The 20,855-nt window shown below is 34.3% G+C and overlaps 2 protein-coding genes across 3 annotated transcripts; both read left to right on the forward strand.

Annotated features, from left to right (window-relative positions):
• Positions 1-1,641: 1,641 nt before the first annotated feature.
• Positions 1,642-7,422, forward strand: LOC131937448 (oxidoreductase HTATIP2). 2 transcript variants are annotated; one of them, XM_059294895.1, is made up of 7 exons: positions 1,825-1,910; positions 2,865-2,940; positions 3,241-3,424; positions 3,517-3,624; positions 3,767-3,904; positions 4,005-4,066; positions 4,262-7,422. In XM_059294895.1, exons 3-7 carry the CDS (start codon positions 3,242-3,244, stop codon positions 4,530-4,532), a joined length of 762 nt encoding a protein of 253 aa, XP_059150878.1. In that variant the 5' UTR covers positions 1,825-1,910; positions 2,865-2,940; position 3,241; the 3' UTR covers positions 4,533-7,422. The 2 variants fall into 2 exon arrangements, with proteins under 2 accessions (XP_059150877.1, XP_059150878.1); XM_059294894.1 differs by lacking the exon at positions 2,865-2,940 and having other exon boundaries at positions 1,642-1,910.
• A 5,184-nt stretch (positions 7,423-12,606) lies between these two features.
• Positions 12,607-20,815, forward strand: LOC131937458 (ADP-ribosylation factor-like protein 1). Its single transcript, XM_059294913.1, has 6 exons — positions 12,607-12,718; positions 18,567-18,701; positions 19,053-19,134; positions 19,397-19,508; positions 19,587-19,765; positions 20,144-20,815. The coding sequence occupies exons 1-6, from the start codon at positions 12,715-12,717 to the stop codon at positions 20,172-20,174; spliced, it is 543 nt and encodes a 180-aa protein (XP_059150896.1). The 5' UTR covers positions 12,607-12,714; the 3' UTR covers positions 20,175-20,815.
• The last annotated feature ends 40 nt before the right edge of the window (positions 20,816-20,855 follow it).

Consider the following 20,855-nt stretch of genomic DNA (forward strand, 5'->3'; position numbering starts at 1 on the left):
TGATATTTTTAAGTAAACATGATAGGTATTGTTGTCAATGCAATATCCACAGTTTTGTATGAAGAAAAATGCGTTTCTTATGTGAGTTCACTAAATATTTTTTATAAAGGTAAAAAATAAATTCAAGGCCCTGTGTTTGGATTTCAAACATCTTAGAAACCTGGATTCCTACTTTAACTAAAAATAATTAATTCCGAATATCGACAACGCAGAGAGTAAATAATTAAAACACGTAAAGCCCTTGTTATCCCCATGCAGAGGCGCAGCGAGGGGGGGTGCGGGGGTGCGGACCGCACCGGGTGACACCATTTAGGGGGGGTGACACCAAGGCAAAAAATAGCAAAATATACAGAGAAAAACTTGAGGGGGGGGGGTGCGAAAGTTTGAGGGCGGGGGGGGGGGGTGCAAATCGAAAGTTTGAGGGCGGGGGGGGGGGGTGCAAATCGAAAGTGTGAGGGGGGTGCAAATCGAAAGTTTGAAAGTTTGTCCCCGGGAAGGGTTACTACGCCTCTGGGGGGTGACACCATTAAGTGCCGCACCGGGTGACACCCGACCTCGCTACGCCACTGTCTCCATGTGATTTATATTGCGTTTCCCAAAACTTGCAGAAGGCAAGTTCTAAAATCCTAGACTTTTCATAATGTGGATTTTATTCCACCGGTAACCAAAATTTCTGTAAAGGGAAACTACCTCTTACATTAATAAAACTAAATTATTCTAAGATTGTCTTTCCTACATAAGAAAAAGAAAAAAAAACAACTAAAGCCATTTTTCTTAACATGCGGTACTGTCTTGATTTATTCGATTTTTATTTCAATAAACTTTTTGTTTTAAAAGTTATTTTAGAACATTCCTTGGTTAAAAAAAAAAGCTAGATCTACACCCTTAAAATAACGTCTCACATCAGAGGCGTAGCTTGAGGAGGGCGGGTGGGGCGGTCGCCCCGGGCACGACATTAGATGGGCGCCGAAAGGGGTCGAAAAATAAATATTTTTAGCTGTATCACTAAATTTATACACAGCAGAAGCTATGGAAAATAAACCATTACTGGGTTTTAAGGGACAATGACTGGTAATAAGGCCCCCGACCTCTCCTAACTGGGATGGGGGCGCTTTTTAGCCAAAGCCAATGTGAATAACTATACGCATAGGGGTGCAAAGCTGATAGTTCGCCCCGGGCGTCGGAATAGGTCGCTATACCTCTGCACCCCCCCCCCCCTCAAAATCGATTTCTTTCTAACATATTTTACAAGCTCGATCTACATTGGAGTATTTCAATCCATTTTTATTTCAATTTAAAACAGCATTTTAAAAACGCGAACTTACTAACCGTACTAACGTCTAAAATTCATTTCCTAACATTACGTATAGATCTACAAAATGTAACAAAATGCACAGGTGTGTCGTCACTATTACTCACCACCCTTTATCACATATCCTCATAAAACTCCAAACCCCTACCCTTTCCCTCTAGATTTTGACCTTGTAATGTGACGTCGTTTAAGAACGCACCATATCAAACAAATGTGCAGTCTTGTACTATAATAATTTGGACATAAATTAACGAAGCACCAAACCAGGAAGTTACGATGCAAATGATATTTTGTAAACTTTGAGTTAAGGTTAGATCTAGATCTAGATCCAATTACCTGGCTTATTTTTAAGTAGTGCAGTTGTTTACATTTTGCTATTAGAATCTAGATCTGCATTCTAAAGAACGATTTGCTGCCTTACTTATTTCACAATTATAGAAGGCTAAGTGGCTAAAGGCCAAATGCAGTTTCTTTGGTTTCGATGTGACATAATATTACCATCGGCTGCATTAGCAGTTCTAGTTGTTGCAATAGCCCTCGGGGGCTTTTTCGTGAAACGCGAGCTGGAAGAACCAGAAACAACGGAAAGAAACTGCGCGTAAGTTTTAGTTAATTTAGACTTTTAGACTAAATTTAGTTTTTACTGAAAAGATAACTAATTTTTGAATTTGTTTTAGATTAATTAAATTAAAATGAAGTGACTACGTGTCTCGCAGAGCGTAGCCCGTAACGAAGTGACTACGCTCCTTGCAGGTTGGATTTGACATCTTAATACTTAATACTTATGATTGAAAATGCTTACTTTTTTTCCCTAACACATCCGGTGTGGAAGAGTCAACAGTGTGTCAGCTGTAGACTGTAGTTCATAGACTTGGAGCTCCGGGGTTAGCACGACCAATACTGGTTTCATTGTTACATTTTATTTTTATCATATTGAAAACATGACGTGTTATTCTTTTATTTTAAATAACATTTCCAAACATCGTGGATCTAGATCCACTATCATGCATGCTATATAGCTGTAAAAACTGTTTACTAAAGGGCAGTTTGATTTAGCTAGATTGCTGCTAGATCTAGGATTCTAGGACTATCATCTGACCCACTACTGACAGCCGCACACTTAACAGCTTGGTAACGGGGGAAAAAATCTCGCTGCGGCGTGTCCTCTGCTAGCGTAATTCTAGTACCTAACTGACACTGTACTGTTTTTTTTACATGTACTAGACTAGATCTAGATTCTTAGGTGTTGAAATAATATACACTTTAACTAGATCTATGTCAACATGTTACTATTGGTGGTAGATCTAGTACCAATAAATAGTAACACAACATCCCCTTTATAAGAACATTCCATTATTTAAATTACTGTGTCACTGGTATAACAAATAACAACACATAAACCTGTTATAAGTCCTGACCCTAAACTAAATAAAAACCTGATATTACAATTCTTTATTTTGAAAACTCCTCTGTCAAACAAAGGATGGTAAATAAGATACTTCTTTAAACCCTATCAGTAACTAAAGTATTTCATTGTTTTGAAATTGTGTAGGCCTAACTCGTTTCCTTGTATTCTTATGGAAATCTAACATCAGGAAATATTGAAACAAGAAGTCTACTAATTAAATGTACGTTATCTGTGAGGAAAGGTTTCTTTTGTTTTGGTTTAATTTTTATTTTATTTTAAGAAGTTTTTAAATTGTTTTTATTGATATTTTAACAACTTTGATGTAATAAAATTTTGCACATTTAAAATAACAAGTAGCAGTAGGTCTCCTTATTAATATGTATTAAAACTATGAACAGCTACACTTCTAACTAGTTAAATTATTATATTGATGCCCTCAAAAAGTGTTTGCTATTAAATGTAAAAAAAAATATTACAGTTTAAGTAAATAAAATGTTAAATATAAACCATGTGTATTTAGCATGGCTGCTGAAGCACAGACAAGTTTGGAGAAATTTAAAGCAGAAGGTCACTCTGCATTTGTGTTGGGGTACACTGGAGAAGTAGGCAGGGCACTTGTAGAGGAACTAAACAGGTTGAAAGTTTTCAAGAGAGTTGTGCTTATTGGACGTCGTCAGATACCTTTGGATCTAGGGCCAGAATTTGTAAGTAGTATTTATAGTGCATGTATCTGCCTTGTTCATGTATAAACAATTAGAAGTGTTTTTCATTAAACCAAATGTTTTGCTTCCTAAAGGAACAAAAAGTGGTGGACTTTGAAAACATTGATGATTACAAAGGAGTGTTTAGAGGAATTGACACAGGATTTTGTTGCCTGGGTACAACTAGAGCAAAGGCTGGTGTGGTAAGAGTGTATTTTTATTCAGTGTTAATAAGGGATGCAATTTGGTTTCACTGACAGAAATTACAGTTTAGATTGTTTCTTTTTATTTAAAGAATTTTATTCCAAATTTTTAAATCAACTTATATTAACATATCTTTTTTAGCAAGGGTTCATAAGAGTAGACCATGACTACGTACTACTTTCTGCTGAAATAGCTAAGGCAGAAGGATGTAAACACTTCTCTATTGTATCATCACAAGGAGCAGATAAAAACAGTGGTTTCCTTTATCCCAGAACAAAGGTAGGTAAATGTTAGTTCACTAGGGCTGGGGGCATTTGAGTCAGTAGATGTGTAGTAAGTTATTGATCTCTCAAACTTAATTGATTTGATTTTTCTCTAGGGGCAAGTAGAGGAAGCTCTTAAGGTGATGCATTTCAATAGGCTTTCAGTTTATAGGCCCGGGTAAGTTTCGTCATTATTAAAGTAAGCAAATTAGTTAAAACAATTTTTTTATTTTCAGTGCATTTGTTACTATCTAGGTTTTTATGTTTGTTTTTTTACGGTGTTGTAGTCAAAAGAATTAGCCATTCACTTACACTCATAAGCTTTCTTCCCAACATTTTTTCACACCCTTATCTAAAATACTTTTTTTTACAGTGTGCTTTTATGTGACCGGGAGGAGAGCAGACCCATGGAAGCAGCGTTTCGTTTAGTCCTGAAACCTGTGGCGTACTTTTTTCCTACTGCTATCACAACACCTGTCAGCGTAGTGACACTGGCAATGATCAATAATGTTGTGGCATCATCCAACAGCTCAACTTTTGAAGTGTATGACAATAAAGCCATTCACCAACTGTCTGGGATTTCCAAAGGCTGCAACCATTTGAAAAGGAGTCAGTCCGCCCCAGAAAGCACTAAAACTAAGTGAAGACAAAATACCTTTTCTTGTCTTTTCTTTATTCTTTTTTTATGGCTTGTCATTTTTTTTAGTGATGCCAAATTAAGTAGACTATTTTTAACATTACCTTATGCAATGAATGTTTACTAAGAAAATAGACCTTCACAATTTTGAAATACTTATTGCTGCCGTATTGTGGAATTGGTTTTTTTTTTAAACTATTTTTATTGAGTATTTTAGTAGCCATCTGTTTCTTTAGTGCAGTCCATTTTCTTATGATAAAAAATTACCAAATGGTTGTTTTTAATATTTGCTAAATGTGTTTCCAGCAGATTAAGGCTAAATCAGAATGTGCCTTTAGATATATTGAATGATTAATTTTTAGTTAGCATATTTGTAGAGAGCTTAAAACATGAAAGTAGGAATGGTTAAAATCTAGCTGTACTTCTTGACTAGGGACCCAATTTGAATTCATTTTTGTTTTAGAGTTTTATTACTTAATATAATATATAACTATAACATTGTCTGTTTACATTACCTTTCAGAGTATAACAATATAAAATATTGTATTTTTAAAGAGCATATACAAGATTGTATTAATTGAGCTTCATGATATAGAAGTGTTAGTATGGTTAATGCAACAATTATCATACATTTGATTGCACACTCAAATGTTATATACTTACCCAAAGATAATTTCATCTCAATAGTTTAGATAACATGAATTTTATTTATATGTAAACTATTATAAGACTAGACTATTTTTGCACGAACAATAATCATATATTAAATTATAAAAAATTTCTTATATCTTGTCAGCAAATTACTGGGGAATAAGCTTGACATCACAAATTGTTTCAAAGCTACTGGTGTTTTGTACTTCTATAAATGATCATTCCTACTTTTTTCTGATTTTTATCGTGGTTAAATGTTATCAGCTTTTAATACAAGGGCCGATTGAGATTTGCTTATCTTTTTTAATATGCTTTTTCTTTCAATATGTACTTAATATAACATACTCAGCTTTTGATTAGGTAAAAAACCATTACAGTGTAGATAGCTCTTTTGTAAATAAAGTTTATATGAGGCCATCTATGTCAACAACTTTAGTTGTCCAGAAAAACATTTACAACCAGCAAATTAATGAAACTTGGACATCTATCTTGTTAGTTGCTTCAAAATGTTAAACAAGAACACTTTGTTACTAAACTGAATCAGATACAGCAAATTATATATCTATTATTACATGCCTTAATAGTGTTTTTTTTAAGAGTATGAAACTGCATTTTTCAATTGTTAAAATTTTATATATATTTATTTGTGCAATTTTGTTAATTTCATGTTCTATTTTTGCTTTCGATATTGCCTTATTAGAAACTGTGAACACTAACTATTTCTAAAACAAGGTAATTATTATTTGTTTTGCTTATTAATTATTTGCTTATTGATTCAAAAGTTATTTTTGCCTGTAACTGTTGAAGCTTGGCCGTGACAGACCGCAGAGTTGAAGGTCAGTTTTTAAGAGATTTGACTATCTGGGTGTGGCATAAAAATTCTTCAACGTAGTAGAAATGTCATTAGATTATAATTTAGAGTTTAGTTAAATACCTGGGAATGAGTATGGAAATAGATCACACAGTCTATCCTTAAAAATACTTGTCATTTCTGGTAGTTGATTTTTATTTCCTTAAGTACTTTGCTAGAAAAATAGTTTTTACGGTTCAAAAGTACTAGGAAGATCTCAGTTCTATAACTATTGCAAGGAATGTAATATTAAATGTCTTCAGCGCAGTGCAATTAGTTTATCAGCAGATTACTGGAGATAGAAAGATAATAGATATTTAAACTTGGAAACAGAATTAGATTTCCCTAGTATTCCCCACATCATATCTTTGTGATTGTTTCATTTGTGGTTGTTTATTATTACTGCAAACATTTAAAAAAATATATTATTATTGCAGTTCAGCTCTAATTGATTATTTTCCAAACAGAATGCAAAAGTTGGACAATGTTCTGCACCATTAGTGCAATATAATTTATACCCTTGTGTAAATATTTTAGCTGTTTATGTTTTGTAACATCAACAGTGTAATTATTTGTAATCGAGCACAGCTACTGCTTTTAACCGTAATTACTATTGATATTACAATGATCAAGCTATGCAGAGCTGAAAGTATTTTAAAAGGACATTATCAGCCGATACAAATTTTTCAGAATTTTAACTTCATTCCAACTTTTTAATTCTTTACTTTTATTTTTCAATGATTTTTTTTCTTGTTGTGAATTATAAATTATAACATTTACTTATGTATAAAATGTGAATCACTCATGTGATTTTTCTCCCAACAATTTTCTACATATTAATGTTATACATTAACATTATTGTCCCATGTATTTGTATCCCCTTAAATCAGTTATAATATAATGGATAAAAACACTACAGGTTAAGTAATCCCCTTTTTCCTTCTTTATATTAATTACTGTCCTTTTAAGTTCCTTTATGAGCACATAATTTACTGGACATGATGGTTAGAATATCAACTAGAATCCCGACTGAAATCGAAGTCTGAGGGTATCTAACCAGACTAACATGGTAGCTAAGTGTTAGCAAAATACAAAATGTCATTTATTTTATCATTGTTTTAGTGTGTTACAGTTAAATTTACTACATATAATTTGTGATTCTGGACCAGTCAGCAATATTTGTTTCAAGTGTTTTATGTATCATCATGTAAGTATTTTCTTCTCTAATGACCTGTTTAAGCTTGTATCTGTTTGTAAGTCTGTGTTTACAATTCATGAATTTTAATTAAATGTTACATTGATGTATTATCTGGCCCTTAATACTTTTATCAAGTTTTATCAATTTTATAAACTTTGAAAAGCTTGATAAGAAATAAAATAATTTCTTTTTTTTTTTGAATAAAATTGTAAAAAGATGGTCCACGTTTTTGCTTGTTCAAATGCTTGTTTTTTTTTGTAACTTGATTTGTGTTATAGCCTGTAACTGTCTCAATGTATGGTTGACTCTCACCTATCATATTCATAAAACATGGTTTACAGACGCTGCTTATAAAAAAAATGAAAGACTATGCTTGAAAATTATTTGAAAGCTTCTGAATTATAGGTCTACTATCCTACTCATCATCTTTTTCCGTTTGTGCCCAAAATGCACAGTGCAAGTGAAACGGAGCTCATCTGTTTCAATGGGGATATTGTGGTCAGATATATGCACAGCCACCTTTGTTTCCCCAATGTCAGTCAGAGACACATCAATGGCAATAGTTCCATAGGCAGTATCTATATAGCCATTCAATGCAAGTTGAGAATTTGATTAATTTCATCTTTCCAACTAAGTAACGTCATCTGTCGGTACCAGTCTCACTTGGTCGCAGTGTTTCTTTCATGTAGCTCGCCCACCAGCCTCTTTCCTCCCTCTTCCCCTCCTTGGATGAAATGGAAAACATTTTAATATAAGGTTGTAAAGTCTAATTTTATGTTTGAAATTGTCGTAACATTAAAAAAAACAAGTTCCAAATTCCAAGAACAAAGAGAATACGAAATAGTGTTACATTCAGATGACATTGCTCTCTACAACAACCCAATTTGTGTTGAAAACAGTGGCGTCGCTAGGTCGGGTGTCACCCGTTGTGACACCTAATAGTTATCCCCCCCCCCCCCCCACCAGAAAAAAATAAGCTTAAGGGACGAGATAAGGATGTTTGCCATAACATTTTGACTGCTGATTTGCTGTAAGATGAAAGAAACAACGCAAAAGACAAAAAAAAAATCCAACTGAAACTCGACAACTTGTATTTTGCAAGGCTTCTCAACAACAAAAGCTGGGCAAATAAATTGGTTGATGAAGCAGTAAAAACATGGCTATCATTCAAAATCACACACAGTCTATCTCCCCCCCCCCCCCTCGAACGCAAATGGAATTTATGTAGAAAACATATAATTTTACCAGTGTCCCCCCCCCCCCCCCCCCCGGAAAATGTCCAGCCCCACGAAAACATCGTGCCCCCCGCGGAGAAAAAGGCTGGAAGAAACATATATATATATATATATATATATATATATATATATATATATATATATATATATATATATATATATATATATATAATATATATATATGCATATAAATATGCATATATAAGGCCTACTGTATCTAAATATCTAAAAAGTTTTTTTTTTAAATTGCAATTGCGTATCAATTATATATATATATATATATATATATATATATATATATATATATATATATATATATATATATATATATATATATATATATATATATATATACGCCCGTCAACTGACGTAGTACCCCTGACTGACTATGCAGAACGCCCAAACAGCGGACTTCGGGTGCCAGTATAGCGAAAAGGTGATTCAGGTGCCAACCGCCGAAGTGTACGTCATAACAGGAACATTTACTATTTAAAACAAGCCGTATTAAGAACGGGATCACAGTGTGTTCGCATACGTTTCAAATCAGCGAAAGTTGCAGTGACAAACAGATCACCCGGCTCTTTATGTTGTAGTCGTCGCTAGGTCGGGTGTCACCCGGTTTGGCCCCTCATGGTGTCACCTCCCACTCACTACATACACCAAAAGAAGGGGAAAAAATGTACTAATATATAGTTTAAGAGCATTGTTACAAAAACTTAACCTTTGCCGGAGCAACATAGCCGACACATTATCTAATTTTTTTGAGCATGTACAACTTAAAATTGTCCTAACTTTTAAAATTAGTGTATTGTTTGCTCTGACAGGATTTTATTACGTTCTCAGATATTTTTAGCGCAATTTCCATTCTGCAGAATTGCGTTTATTAACCCGTCATTTCTGGATGTATGAATGAATTGATGGATGGATGGATGTGTGTCCGCAGCTTTAAGTCGTATCTCCTCCTCAACGAAGCAATATCGATGACTAGTTCCAAAAGCAATTATGTTAAGCAAGTTACGACGATGAACATAGGCCATAAAAATTCCGGGTTTCTTTCATGGATTTCCCGGAAAAGCCAAAAAACCTCGAACAAATTCAGTTTTTGCTCCATATCTCGGCAACCAGACCACTTAGCGACTTGAAACATTTACCAATCGATTCCTGCCATAATTTAAACCAATATTGTCGAAGAAAGTTTTCAAAAATATCCTTTCGTTCGGTCACAAAAAATTAATTAAGAATTTTTAAACTGAGCGTCTTGTAGGTTTTTAGCGCAAAAGCTGAGGATCGAAAGGATTTTAATGAGCGGAGGTTCGAAAGGATATTTTAAATTTTTCCCCTTTTTTTTTCGACTGATACGGGAGGCTACTCTCCCCTTTTTTTCCGACTGATACGGGAGGCTAGTTTCTATTTTGTTTTGAATTATTAAAACTACTTGTGTTGCATTATTTATTTGCTCAATATATGATTTATCTCGATTTAATTTACTTATTAAATCAAACGTTATTTTTGTACCCTATTAATAAGCTGAGGTTCGATATAAGGAAATTGCGCTAAAATTGTCACTAGACTTTTTAATTAACTTGTTTACTTTACAACATGTTGCTAATCACTGTACTGTTCAAACATATCGTTTAAATACTGATAAATATCAAAAACAATTTTTCAGAGAACTTCAAATTATGGGCCTTATGGCTGGTTTCTGATAACAAAAAAGTTTTTTTTTTGCTTCTCCGCAGCATGATGATTCACGTTGTGAAAGCTGTTTTATGTTAGGCAAATCCCTCCCCCCTATTTTCTATTGTTTTAACTTAGTTTCCTCCCGATGTATTTTAGTATTCCATTCTTTACCCAGGATATAGGCCTACACGAATCATATATCCTAGTGATGCGGAAAACGTGGGTACTGTATTTAAAACAATTATACGCGTGCCGACCATCTTGACTCGGTGGCCGGAAAGAACCGCAACGGAAAAAAGCGCAACGGAAAAAAGCGCAAAACAAAAAGCGCAACGGGAAAAAGCGCACACGGAAAAAAGCGCAAAGAGAAAAAAGCGCACACAGAAAAAGCGCAAAGAGAAAAAAGCGCAAACGGAAAAAAGCGCAAAGAGAAAAAAGCGCAAACGGAAAAAAGCGCAAAGAGAAAAAAGCGCAAACGGAAAAAAGCGCAAACAGAAAAAAGCGCAAACGGAAAAAAGCGCAAACAGAAAAAAGCGCACACAGAAAAAAGCGCAAACAGAAAAAAGCGCAAACGGAAAGATACTTCGTGTAATGTCGATAGTTTTATGTTTATACAAGAATAGTAGTTGAATAATTATTGACCAAGAAAATAATAGGCATTGTGTAAAGTGATTATCGCCTGTATCGTGGTGAGGGGAATGCACATGGTAGTGGTACGCTTTAAATGGTAGTAGATCACGTGATCAAACACGACACTCTCACAGCAGCCCTAACAGTCATGTATAAATGTGTTATCTAGTTCATATGGTCTTTGTGCTAAATTTCTCTTTTGCACATTTTTCGTTGTGTTTTTTCTGGTTGCGCATTTTTCTGTTTCTGTTTGCGCTTTTTTCCGTTTGCGCTTTTTTCTGTGTGCGCTTTTTTCCGTTTGCGCTTTTTTCCGTTTGCGCTTTTTTCTGTTTGCGCTTTTTTCCGTTTGCGCTTTTTTCTGTTTGCGCTTTTTTCCGTTTGCGCTTTTTTCTCTTTGCGCTTTTTTCCGTTTGCGCTTTTTTTCTGTTTGCGCTTTTTTCTGTGTGCGCTTTTTTCTCTTTGCGCTTTTTTCTGTGTGCGCTTTTTTCTCTTTGCGCTTTTTTCCGTGTGCGCTTTTTACTCTTTGCACTTTTTTCCGTTTGCGCTTTTTTCTGTGTGCGCTTTTTTTCTGTTTGCGCTTTTTTCCGTTTGTGCTTTTTTCTCTTTGCGCTTTTTTCTTTTTCGCGCTTTTTTCTCTTTGCGCTTTTTTCCGTGTGCGCTTTTTTCCGTTGCGCTTTTTGTTTTGCGCTTTTTTCCGTTGCGCTTTTTTCCGTTGCGGTTCTTTCTGGGAACCCTTGACTCATACACAAGCTGTTGATGTGAAAGAATGAAATTTTTTTGTACGTACAAAGTTATCCCCCCTCCCCCATATATTTGTATAGGGTTTCCAAAAATTTGCTCCTAAAATGATGGTCTACGTGAGAGACGTATAGAATGGGGTTCTGTGAGGCAAGCAGTGGCGTAGCGAGGTCGGGTGTCACCCGGTGCGGCACTTAATGGTGTCACCCCCCCCCCCCCCCCCCCAGAGGCGTAGCGACCCTTCCCGTGGACAAACTTTCTAATTTTCGATTTGCACCCCCCTCAAACTTTCGATTTGCACCCCCCCTCAAGTCTTCGATTTGCACACACCCCTCAAACTTTTGATTTGCATCCCCCTCACCCCCTCAAGTTTTCGATTTGCACCCCCCCCCTCAAACTTTCGATTTGCACCCCCCCCCCCTCAAGTTTTTCTCTATATATTTTGCTATTTTTTGCCTTGGTGTCACCCCCCTAAATGGTGTCACCCGGTGCGGTCCGCACCCCCCGCCCTCCCCTCGCTACGCCCCTGGAGGCAAGCTAAATAAATCAGTCAAAGAAAACAAAAATTAAAATATCGAGTCTCTAGAAAATAAATCTAGATCTAGTTACTTAAGTTAAAAAGCCATAGGACCCTTTAGACCGCGGTGCCTGTGGACTTTGTCCACCTTGGCTAAGTGGTTGTTACGCCACTTGACAGCGGTTACACAGCCCTTTGCAAGGATTTAAAATAAATTTGAGGGTCCGATATAAAGCGGAGAGCAGCAGCATTGGTATTTGAGTTTAACGATAATGTTCATGTCATAAAGAAATTAAAGAATACAGAAAGTTCATATTATACACATAGACTTAGACTAACACTAACACCAGTGTTTCTTCCAGATTTTTTTCTCCGAAGGGGGGTGGGGAACTTGATATTTGGGGGGGGGGTGGGGCGGACTACATTTTTCGGGGTGGGGGTGGGACACTGGTTAGGCTCAAGTATCTTTAACTTTTTAAGACACTTAGGGCCTAATAAATAAGTCTTTCGTTAGGCTGAAGGTCTGGGATTTGATTACCCACAATACAACTAAGCTTAGCGGAAATAGAACTCTTTTATATGTTTATAGTGATTTCCACGTCGCCGATTACTATCCTACTTGCTAGAATAATAGAGAATTAATATTCATTTCCGATATAATTTCTATATTTGTGCATTTAATTATTTGCAATGGGTAAGAATCGGTTACTACAATGCAATTAGATCTAAAACTAGACTAGATCTAGATCTATATGGCATAATCATTTTGTAATTATTTTTAAAATTAGTATCGTCGTTTGACGCAATCATGAAATGAGAATGACGCTCCTCATCCACGACCACTGACATCCATTCATGATTCAGCCCTTAGGCCGTAGGCCTATTTATTATAATTTAATATTTACTTCTTACGCCTTACCCTTAGTAATACTAAAGCCCTTACTTAGGTCGCCTTGGGAAATCATTTTTAATTTAAGTGCACTTTGACTGACTAGATCTAAATCTAGATTTTTCTAGATTTAGTTCTGATTTATCATTTAGAGTCTAGCTGAATCTTTCAATCTCTAGATCTAGATTTCTCCTATCAACTACAATCTACATAAATAATATTTATTAGACCTAAATAAAAACGAAGTGACTAGATCTACTCGGAAAAAGATTTTTCGGATTTTTTTAGGGATAGGGTTAGGGATAGGATTAGGGTTGGTGTTAAGTGTTAGGGTTCTGCGGTTGTAAACACACGCATGCGTAGTACCATAGAAAACATCGCCGCGAAGGCAAGTCGTAGTTTCTCTCCATTGCGCATGCGTATCTTATTCCGGCTAGCATCGGCCTTTAAGGCCAAATAAAAATATGAATCTAGGCATGTTGATGAGAATCTAGATCTAGGCCTATAGTTTATTAGGTAGATTTTCTCATTGCTTAGATGGCTGGATTGACCTCTGACCCTGAAACGTCACGCGTCGTTTTCTGACGGTTTTTACGTTTATTTTAGGGGTCCTATACACGACAAATGAAAAAACTGCTAATCTCGCTAATTCTCATCATTATTTTAATGAGACATGCTATATAAATGGACGCCATGCCTGAAAATGGCCGAAAAAATAGCCAGATATGTGGTTTTAATTAATACATGCTATTCTTGTCGAGTACTCTTGGGAAAAACTGAACTGTCGCTTTAAACGGCCCAGCACTCGGTCGAAACCCCCCGGCACAGAAGTAGTAATATATAATTGAGATATTTATAATGAGTAATTACAGTTATGTTGATTCGCCTATTTTATATCGAATTTCCATATGAGGTACCCATGCAGACATTTCTGTCCGCTTTGTTTACTATCGTGACGTCATTGTTACGCTAGTTACCTCACAGAAACAACTCGTTTTTGTTTTTTGCGGAATGAACTGTTAAGTCTAGTATTTTAATTATAATTCAATTGTAGCGTGTGCAGAAAAAGTAAAATTATGGAAATTATTTTTGTATTAGTAATTTTATTAGTATATTGATTTTTTCTTCACTGTGGGCCGACAGTAGCTGCATTGAATTTAATTCGTGACCGGTGGTTAACCTCGTCAACGCTGCGTGGCCTATTCGTTTATATAATTAGTGATGCTCGTTCAGTGGCCTTTTTCAGAGCTAGGCCTAATTACGGGCGTTTTTTAGACTTAATTGATCGGCCGTTAGCCCTTTTCATTGCTGCGTATTTTAAAAAATGCTCGTTCAGCGGCCTTTTTTTTTTTTGGCGCTAAATAATCTGTTTACGGGCATTTTAAGCGTTTATTTATTTTTTTAAGCTAGACGTAGATCTAGTTTAAAAAATATTTTTTAATACAGCTGGCTGCAGGGGGGGGGGGTGCAAATCGAAAGTTTGAGGGGGTGGGTGCAAATCGAAAGTTTGAGGGGGGGGGTGCAAATCGAAAACTTGAGGGGGGGTGCAAATCGAAAATTTGAAAGTTTGTCCCCGGGAAGAGTCGCTACGCCTTTGGGGGGGGGGGGGGGGGGCTGACACCATTAAGTGCCGCACCGGGTGACACCCGACCTCGCTACGCCACTGGCTGGCTGTCTTGCATGCCTGATATGTGAACTTAAACAAAAAAAATGACCGAACTTTTAAAAAAAATGACCAGAAGTAGGGAAGTAGGCAGTGGCGGAACTAGAAAAAAAGGGCCGCCCCGCAAAATATGTTTTGAGGCCCCCTATATATATATATATATATATATATATATATATATATATATATCTATATATATATATATATATATATATGGTAATCTATCGTTTTAGGTACGTAAAATCGCCCGCGGCTAGTAATGTGAAAAACAGGTGACTCCTTAAATTTTAATAATTATTTCACATTTTGAGGAGGATTTATGTTTTGAAAAATACAGAAATGTTTCCTTGTTTCATTTATGTACCTGTTTTCAAACAATTGAATTAAAACTTTTCAGTAATAAATGAAGACGAGCGATGTTTCCAACAGATGCAACCATGCTCATTTACTATAGCAGCTATCTTGTTTAAGTTCTTTCTACGTTAACTTATAGCGGGAGATTCAGGGGAAGGCAACTCTATTTTACAAATGGCTGCTGTTTATATAGTATATAGGAAATCCTGCTCACAAACACTGCTGTTAAAAGTTAATTTCTTGCCTATATGACTATATTAATTATTGATATACATAGCTATTGATTTAGGTTTATTATTCATTTCTATAATATTTGACACACATATATGAAAATATACTTTTAAAAGCCTTGACAATGAGGTAACTTTTTCGTACATTACTAGCCGCGGGCGATTTTACGTACCCAAAACGATAGATTACCATATATATATATATATATATATATATATATATATATATATATATATATATATATATATATATATATATATAAACACAAAATACGAACGTAGGACACTCATTTCGGGCCTAATCTAGTTTTTAAAAAACACATTGTTTTAAAAAATACATAATACTTTTAAGTTCAATTCTAACAAATTACAACAACATGTCATGTGTTTAAGTGCATTAGTCTGTTTTGAAAATCTGTGTGTCACTTTTGATGTCGGCCGTATTGCTTCCCATGCGAAAGCCGGTCAAAAGTATATAAAACATGAAAGCTTTGTATGTGTAATGGTTTCTCGTGTTATGTTTATTTTTATGGGGTTTTTGTAATTTATATTAATTTTTTTTTCAATTCCTTTTTTTACTATGTCATTCTTTAGTATGTATTTTATAAAAAAAAATATAATTAAGAGAAGTTATTGCTTTTCAATTTGCGTAGTACAAAACTATTAAAAGGAGTTTATGGTCACTTCTATTTGGCTATTTAAAATAGGGAAATAAGTCATGGAAGTGGTTTGAATGTTTGTTTATCTTGCACACTAAATCTTATGTAGATTTTTTTTCTTTTACGCAACAGCGTGTGTTAGCTACTGTAGAACATCACTACAGTAGTAGTTTTTTTTTTACAAAACAATAATTAAGGTGCACGAAAACGTAATTTTGGAATACAAAGTCATTGCTTTTTGGTTGGATTTTGGGCCCCTAAACGGCCTGGGCCCCCCCGCATTGCGGGGTCTGGCGGTATGGTAGTTCCGCCCCTGGAAGTAGGTCTGTTTTTCAATTGGCTAGAGGGAGGGGGGGGGGGGGGAAAGAGAGAGAAGTGAAGACACCGACCATCTCGTGTACGCGTGTTCATGTTATGACGTGTACTATAGGCCTGCTGAACTCACGGTGACCCGCTACCGTGGTGGGATTTTTCATCCACAGGATAGTAAACGTAAGCAAGCAATCACGCGAGTGACGATGTTTGGAGATTTTAAAAAAAAAAATCACATACGTCATGTTTTCAAGATGAAAAAAAAATGTAATGTAAAAAAAAAAAAAATACCATGTATGAACCTCAGCTGCCACACTGTTGACTCAATATAATGTGAATTGAGTGTAAAATGTATTTGTATTTATAAACGATCATAACTGTTACTATCATATTATTTTAAGCATATTTATTATTTATTATTTAAAATTAGAATTTGAAATAAAAATATTTATTATGGTCATTTGATTTATGCAGGTGTTCATTACTTCATAAAATGGTATGAATAACATGTAGAGTAGAATTTAAAAAATAATAAAATAACTAGATCTAGTTTTATTATCAACCAGTTGCTTTTTGTTATTTTCCGGTGAGTAAATTACCTAAGCTGACGCAATTACCATGGCGGGAATTAAAAGCTCGTGTACACAAGTCGACGACGTCATGTTATGCCAAGAACGCTGTTTTGTCATTCATTTTCAATTTTGATTAATTTTCAAATTCTCTCTTTTCTCGTCAACCGAGTAAGCTAGATATTTAAATGTGGTGTCAAATGTTCTCTTAAGGGGTAAGGAAGTTAATGGTGTATTTGAAATAACAGAATATTTTATTTAAAAAAATCCATAATTCAACCTATTATTAGGCCCTAGGCCTAACTGAATAAAATTTCCAAAGTCATGTTCAGCCTATTAGTGTTATGAGCTAATGAAGAAAAAAACTACAAGAACTGACCTGATTCCATGGATGGATTTCTCTATTATTTTAAAAGATTTTTCAAACATGTGAAATAATTACTAAAATTAGGCTACTGAGTCACCTTTTTTTATGTAACTAGTCTCGGACAATTTTATGTACCTAAAATGCTAGATTATCTTAAAATTATAATATATCCTTGTACAATTCCTGAACTCAAAGTTAAACTGTTAACCCCATTTGTAAAGAACTGCTGTATGCTGTGGGGGGGGGTGTGGTTTATACTCATTGGGAAAAAAAATCTACCACGGTATTGGCCTATGATGACGTTGTTGCTGGTAAACTTTTTAAAAAAAAAGAACAAGGCATTACAATTCTGTAATGAAAATCATTGTCAGGGACTTGTATAGTCATGATGTCGAATTTAACAAGTAATGCTTGCTAGGTCTATCATCGTACAATTGCTTGGCGATTAAAGTCTCGTCAAGCTCAGATTTCATCAGTGAACTATTGGAATGATGTCATGCACAACAGCTACTAATAGTAATACTAAACATCAGTGCATCAGGCTCAGTATAAATCCTAAAAATACAAGTTATGAATAGTCCAATAACTACTAATACATGAAGGACTGCCAGAATATATGCATTATATTTTAAAATTAATTTTTCAGATATAACTATAATGTGTTTCCAAATATTTTTAGGCTAATGGGATATGCATTTAAAAAAACAAATTCAAATACCATTCAGTAAACTTATTATGCTACTTTTGCATGGTGGCACATCTACATTTTTTAGATTTCATGAGTAGCCTAGTCGTGCATTAAATTAGAATAATGGGCTGTACTCAATAACAATGAAAATAATGAAATGCTGGCTTCAAACGGGATTTCCTGTATTCTTACTACTAGAAATACAGCTCCTTTGTTTAAATAACCCCACCCTCTACACTTTTAACCTCATTAGGCCTAGGATGTGTGAACTATTGATGACCTCATTATTTAAAAAAATTTATTCTGGTGATAAATTCCCCTCCCCTACTCGCAGCATTTATTATTAACTTTAGAGCCATATAAAACACCAGGAAGGTCTAGGCATTGGTGTATCTTGTTCAGATTGGGATTTATTTCCTAATAAACATGATCTAACAATAAATAAGGACAGTGATAATTAGCAAAGTTAAATAATACCTTGAAGCTATTTAATTATTAAATGAAGAGAAACTTGTGAAACTTCATATGAAGAGGACACAGAATGTATAAGTGTAATTTCGCTTAAAACTATTTTTCCGTTTTGTCACAAAACTCTTTTTGTATAGGTATAATTCACTTTACCAGAATGACTGTACAAATGCCAGAATATGAATGCTAATATTGTTTCATGGCAGTCTGTTTATTGTATTTAAATGGCATCACACATATTTAGATGTTATTAAAAATGTGAATACTGTGCAGTGAACAACAATTATAGACCTATACATTAAAAAACCTAAAGTTATTAACTTTATTTTTTGTGCTGTTGTAGGTGGTTTGCTCAGCTACTTCTCTGCCTTGTTTGGAAGTAAAGAGCGAAGAATTCTTATTCTTGGCTTAGACGGTGCAGGGAAAACAACTATTTTATACAGGCTACAAGTAGGAGAAGTTGTTACCACAATACCAAGTAAATACACTTTATTATTTTTTGGGCATGTTTAAGTTTTGCTGCATACATCTTTTAATTAAAATTAAAGGCAATAGTAATTTTAATAAGGTATTTCTAGATTCTGAAATGCAACTGTAACATCAGCAATTTTCTTATTTGACTGAAACTGCACTGTAATATTAATATTGAATATGGTTTTTCTATAACCATAACTAGACTTCACATCAAAGTTTAAATTAAAGAACATGATCTGGATACTACTATGCAAAAATATTTAATTGCATCTTTGTGTGTAGTTTGCTGCCAGGTTCTTATTTATAATCAAACATCTCATTTCTGACCACTAATTAAATTAACTTTATTTTTCAGCCATTGGTTTTAATGTGGAGACTGTAACATACAAGAATCTAAAATTTCAAGTTTGGGACCTGGGTGGACAGACAAGTATTAGGTATTTCATTACTTTTTTAATACATTTGAAAAAATAACTTTATAATATTTAAAGTAAAAGCTGACTACACTAGCCCTTCATATGCCGAAGTCACAGAAACAAGTGAGCTCTACTTCACTTGCCTCATAGACCGTCAGGTTTGAAAGGGAACTTTACTACTTTATTTAAATTTTAATCAATTTTTTTTGTCCCATTGATGTTGATATTTTTCATCCAAATGGTAATTTCAGAATTTTTAAATAAGTATAATTAATTATTCCAGGCCCTACTGGAGATGTTATTATTCAAATACAGATGCCATTATCTATGTTGTTGATAGTATGGACAGAGATCGTATTGGCATCAGCAAACAAGAACTAGTTTCTATGTTAGAGGTTGGTACAATTTGTATTTAAAATCTTCTGTAGCAGATCTATCTGAAACCCATCTAACATCTTTTTGATTTCCCACAGGAAGATGAGCTGAAAAAATCAGTGCTTGTTGTCTTTGCTAATAAGCAAGATATAGAAGGTGCCATGACAGTGACAGAAGTTGCTAATTCTTTAGGTTTGCCTGCATTGAAAAATAGGAAATACCAGATTTTTAAAACTTCAGCTATCAAAGGAGAAGGTTTGGATGAAGCAATGGAGTGGTGAGTGCATTTTTAAATGCTTGGTCAACTTTTTTTTCCTTACTTTGACGCAGTTATATTGTTTTAATCCATTCGTCCAGCATAAGAATGTAATTTGTTTTAATTTGTGTTTCCTCATGATTAATAGTTTTCTATTTTAGTATTAACCTTTATTGGTGTATTTTTTGCTATACAGTGTTTTCTTTTATTCCTGCTTAATTGAGAGTCATTGCAATTCTACAAATCAATTTATATGTGTATGAAAAGTATTACATTCAAAGTCCATTATAAACAAGTAATTATGTTATGTAGGTTGAGGTATTCATGTTTCTGTGTCTTTCTTTGTCTATTTTTTTATTACTAGACTAAGATAAACCAAAAGAATTTGTTTCTTTGCAGGTTAACCAACACTTTAGTTCAAGCCAAGTAAAGGATACACATGATGTATGGGTGAAAGTCTTTGGTTTAATTTTCTTCTGAATAATTTTGATAGTTGTGTGCGTAAGTTTAAAAAATTATGGAATTTATGAATCAAAGTTATGTTTAAAATTTTTTAAACAACCATATATTTATTCCATTGACAACCTAAGTTCAATGTAAAGCATAAAGGCTCTCAGTTGTCTATCAAAACACAGTGGGTGATTAGAATGTATGATGAGCCCTATTTATTGCTACCAACAGTTGTGTGAATTGAAGAAAGCTCTGTGATAGGTTTGTGTGAGAGAATGATTTTGTGGATATTATTTTGTCACAAAACAAAGTTTTAAAATTGTATTATATATAAAACAAAATAAAATGTCCCTGCTCTTCATTTCTGAATCACACTAGTACGTGGGAGGTTAAATGTTGTAGTTGTATTTTGTTTTGAAACAAAGGAACGGTTTGATTATGCGGTTTTAAAATATAGATACTTCATTCTCTTGTGTTAATATTTTTCATAATAGATGTTGAATTATTTATGTAGTGTTGTGACAGATTTGAAGTTCTATCATATTTTAATATGCATTTATATATATATATATATATATATATATATATACATATATATATATATATATATATATATATATATATATATATATATATATATATACATATATATATATATATA

This window comes from Physella acuta, unplaced genomic scaffold (genome assembly GCF_028476545.2).
Source record: "Physella acuta isolate Inbredline_101_S28 unplaced genomic scaffold, ASM2847654v3 ptg000210l, whole genome shotgun sequence".
Lineage (NCBI taxonomy): Eukaryota > Metazoa > Mollusca > Gastropoda > Physidae > Physella > Physella acuta.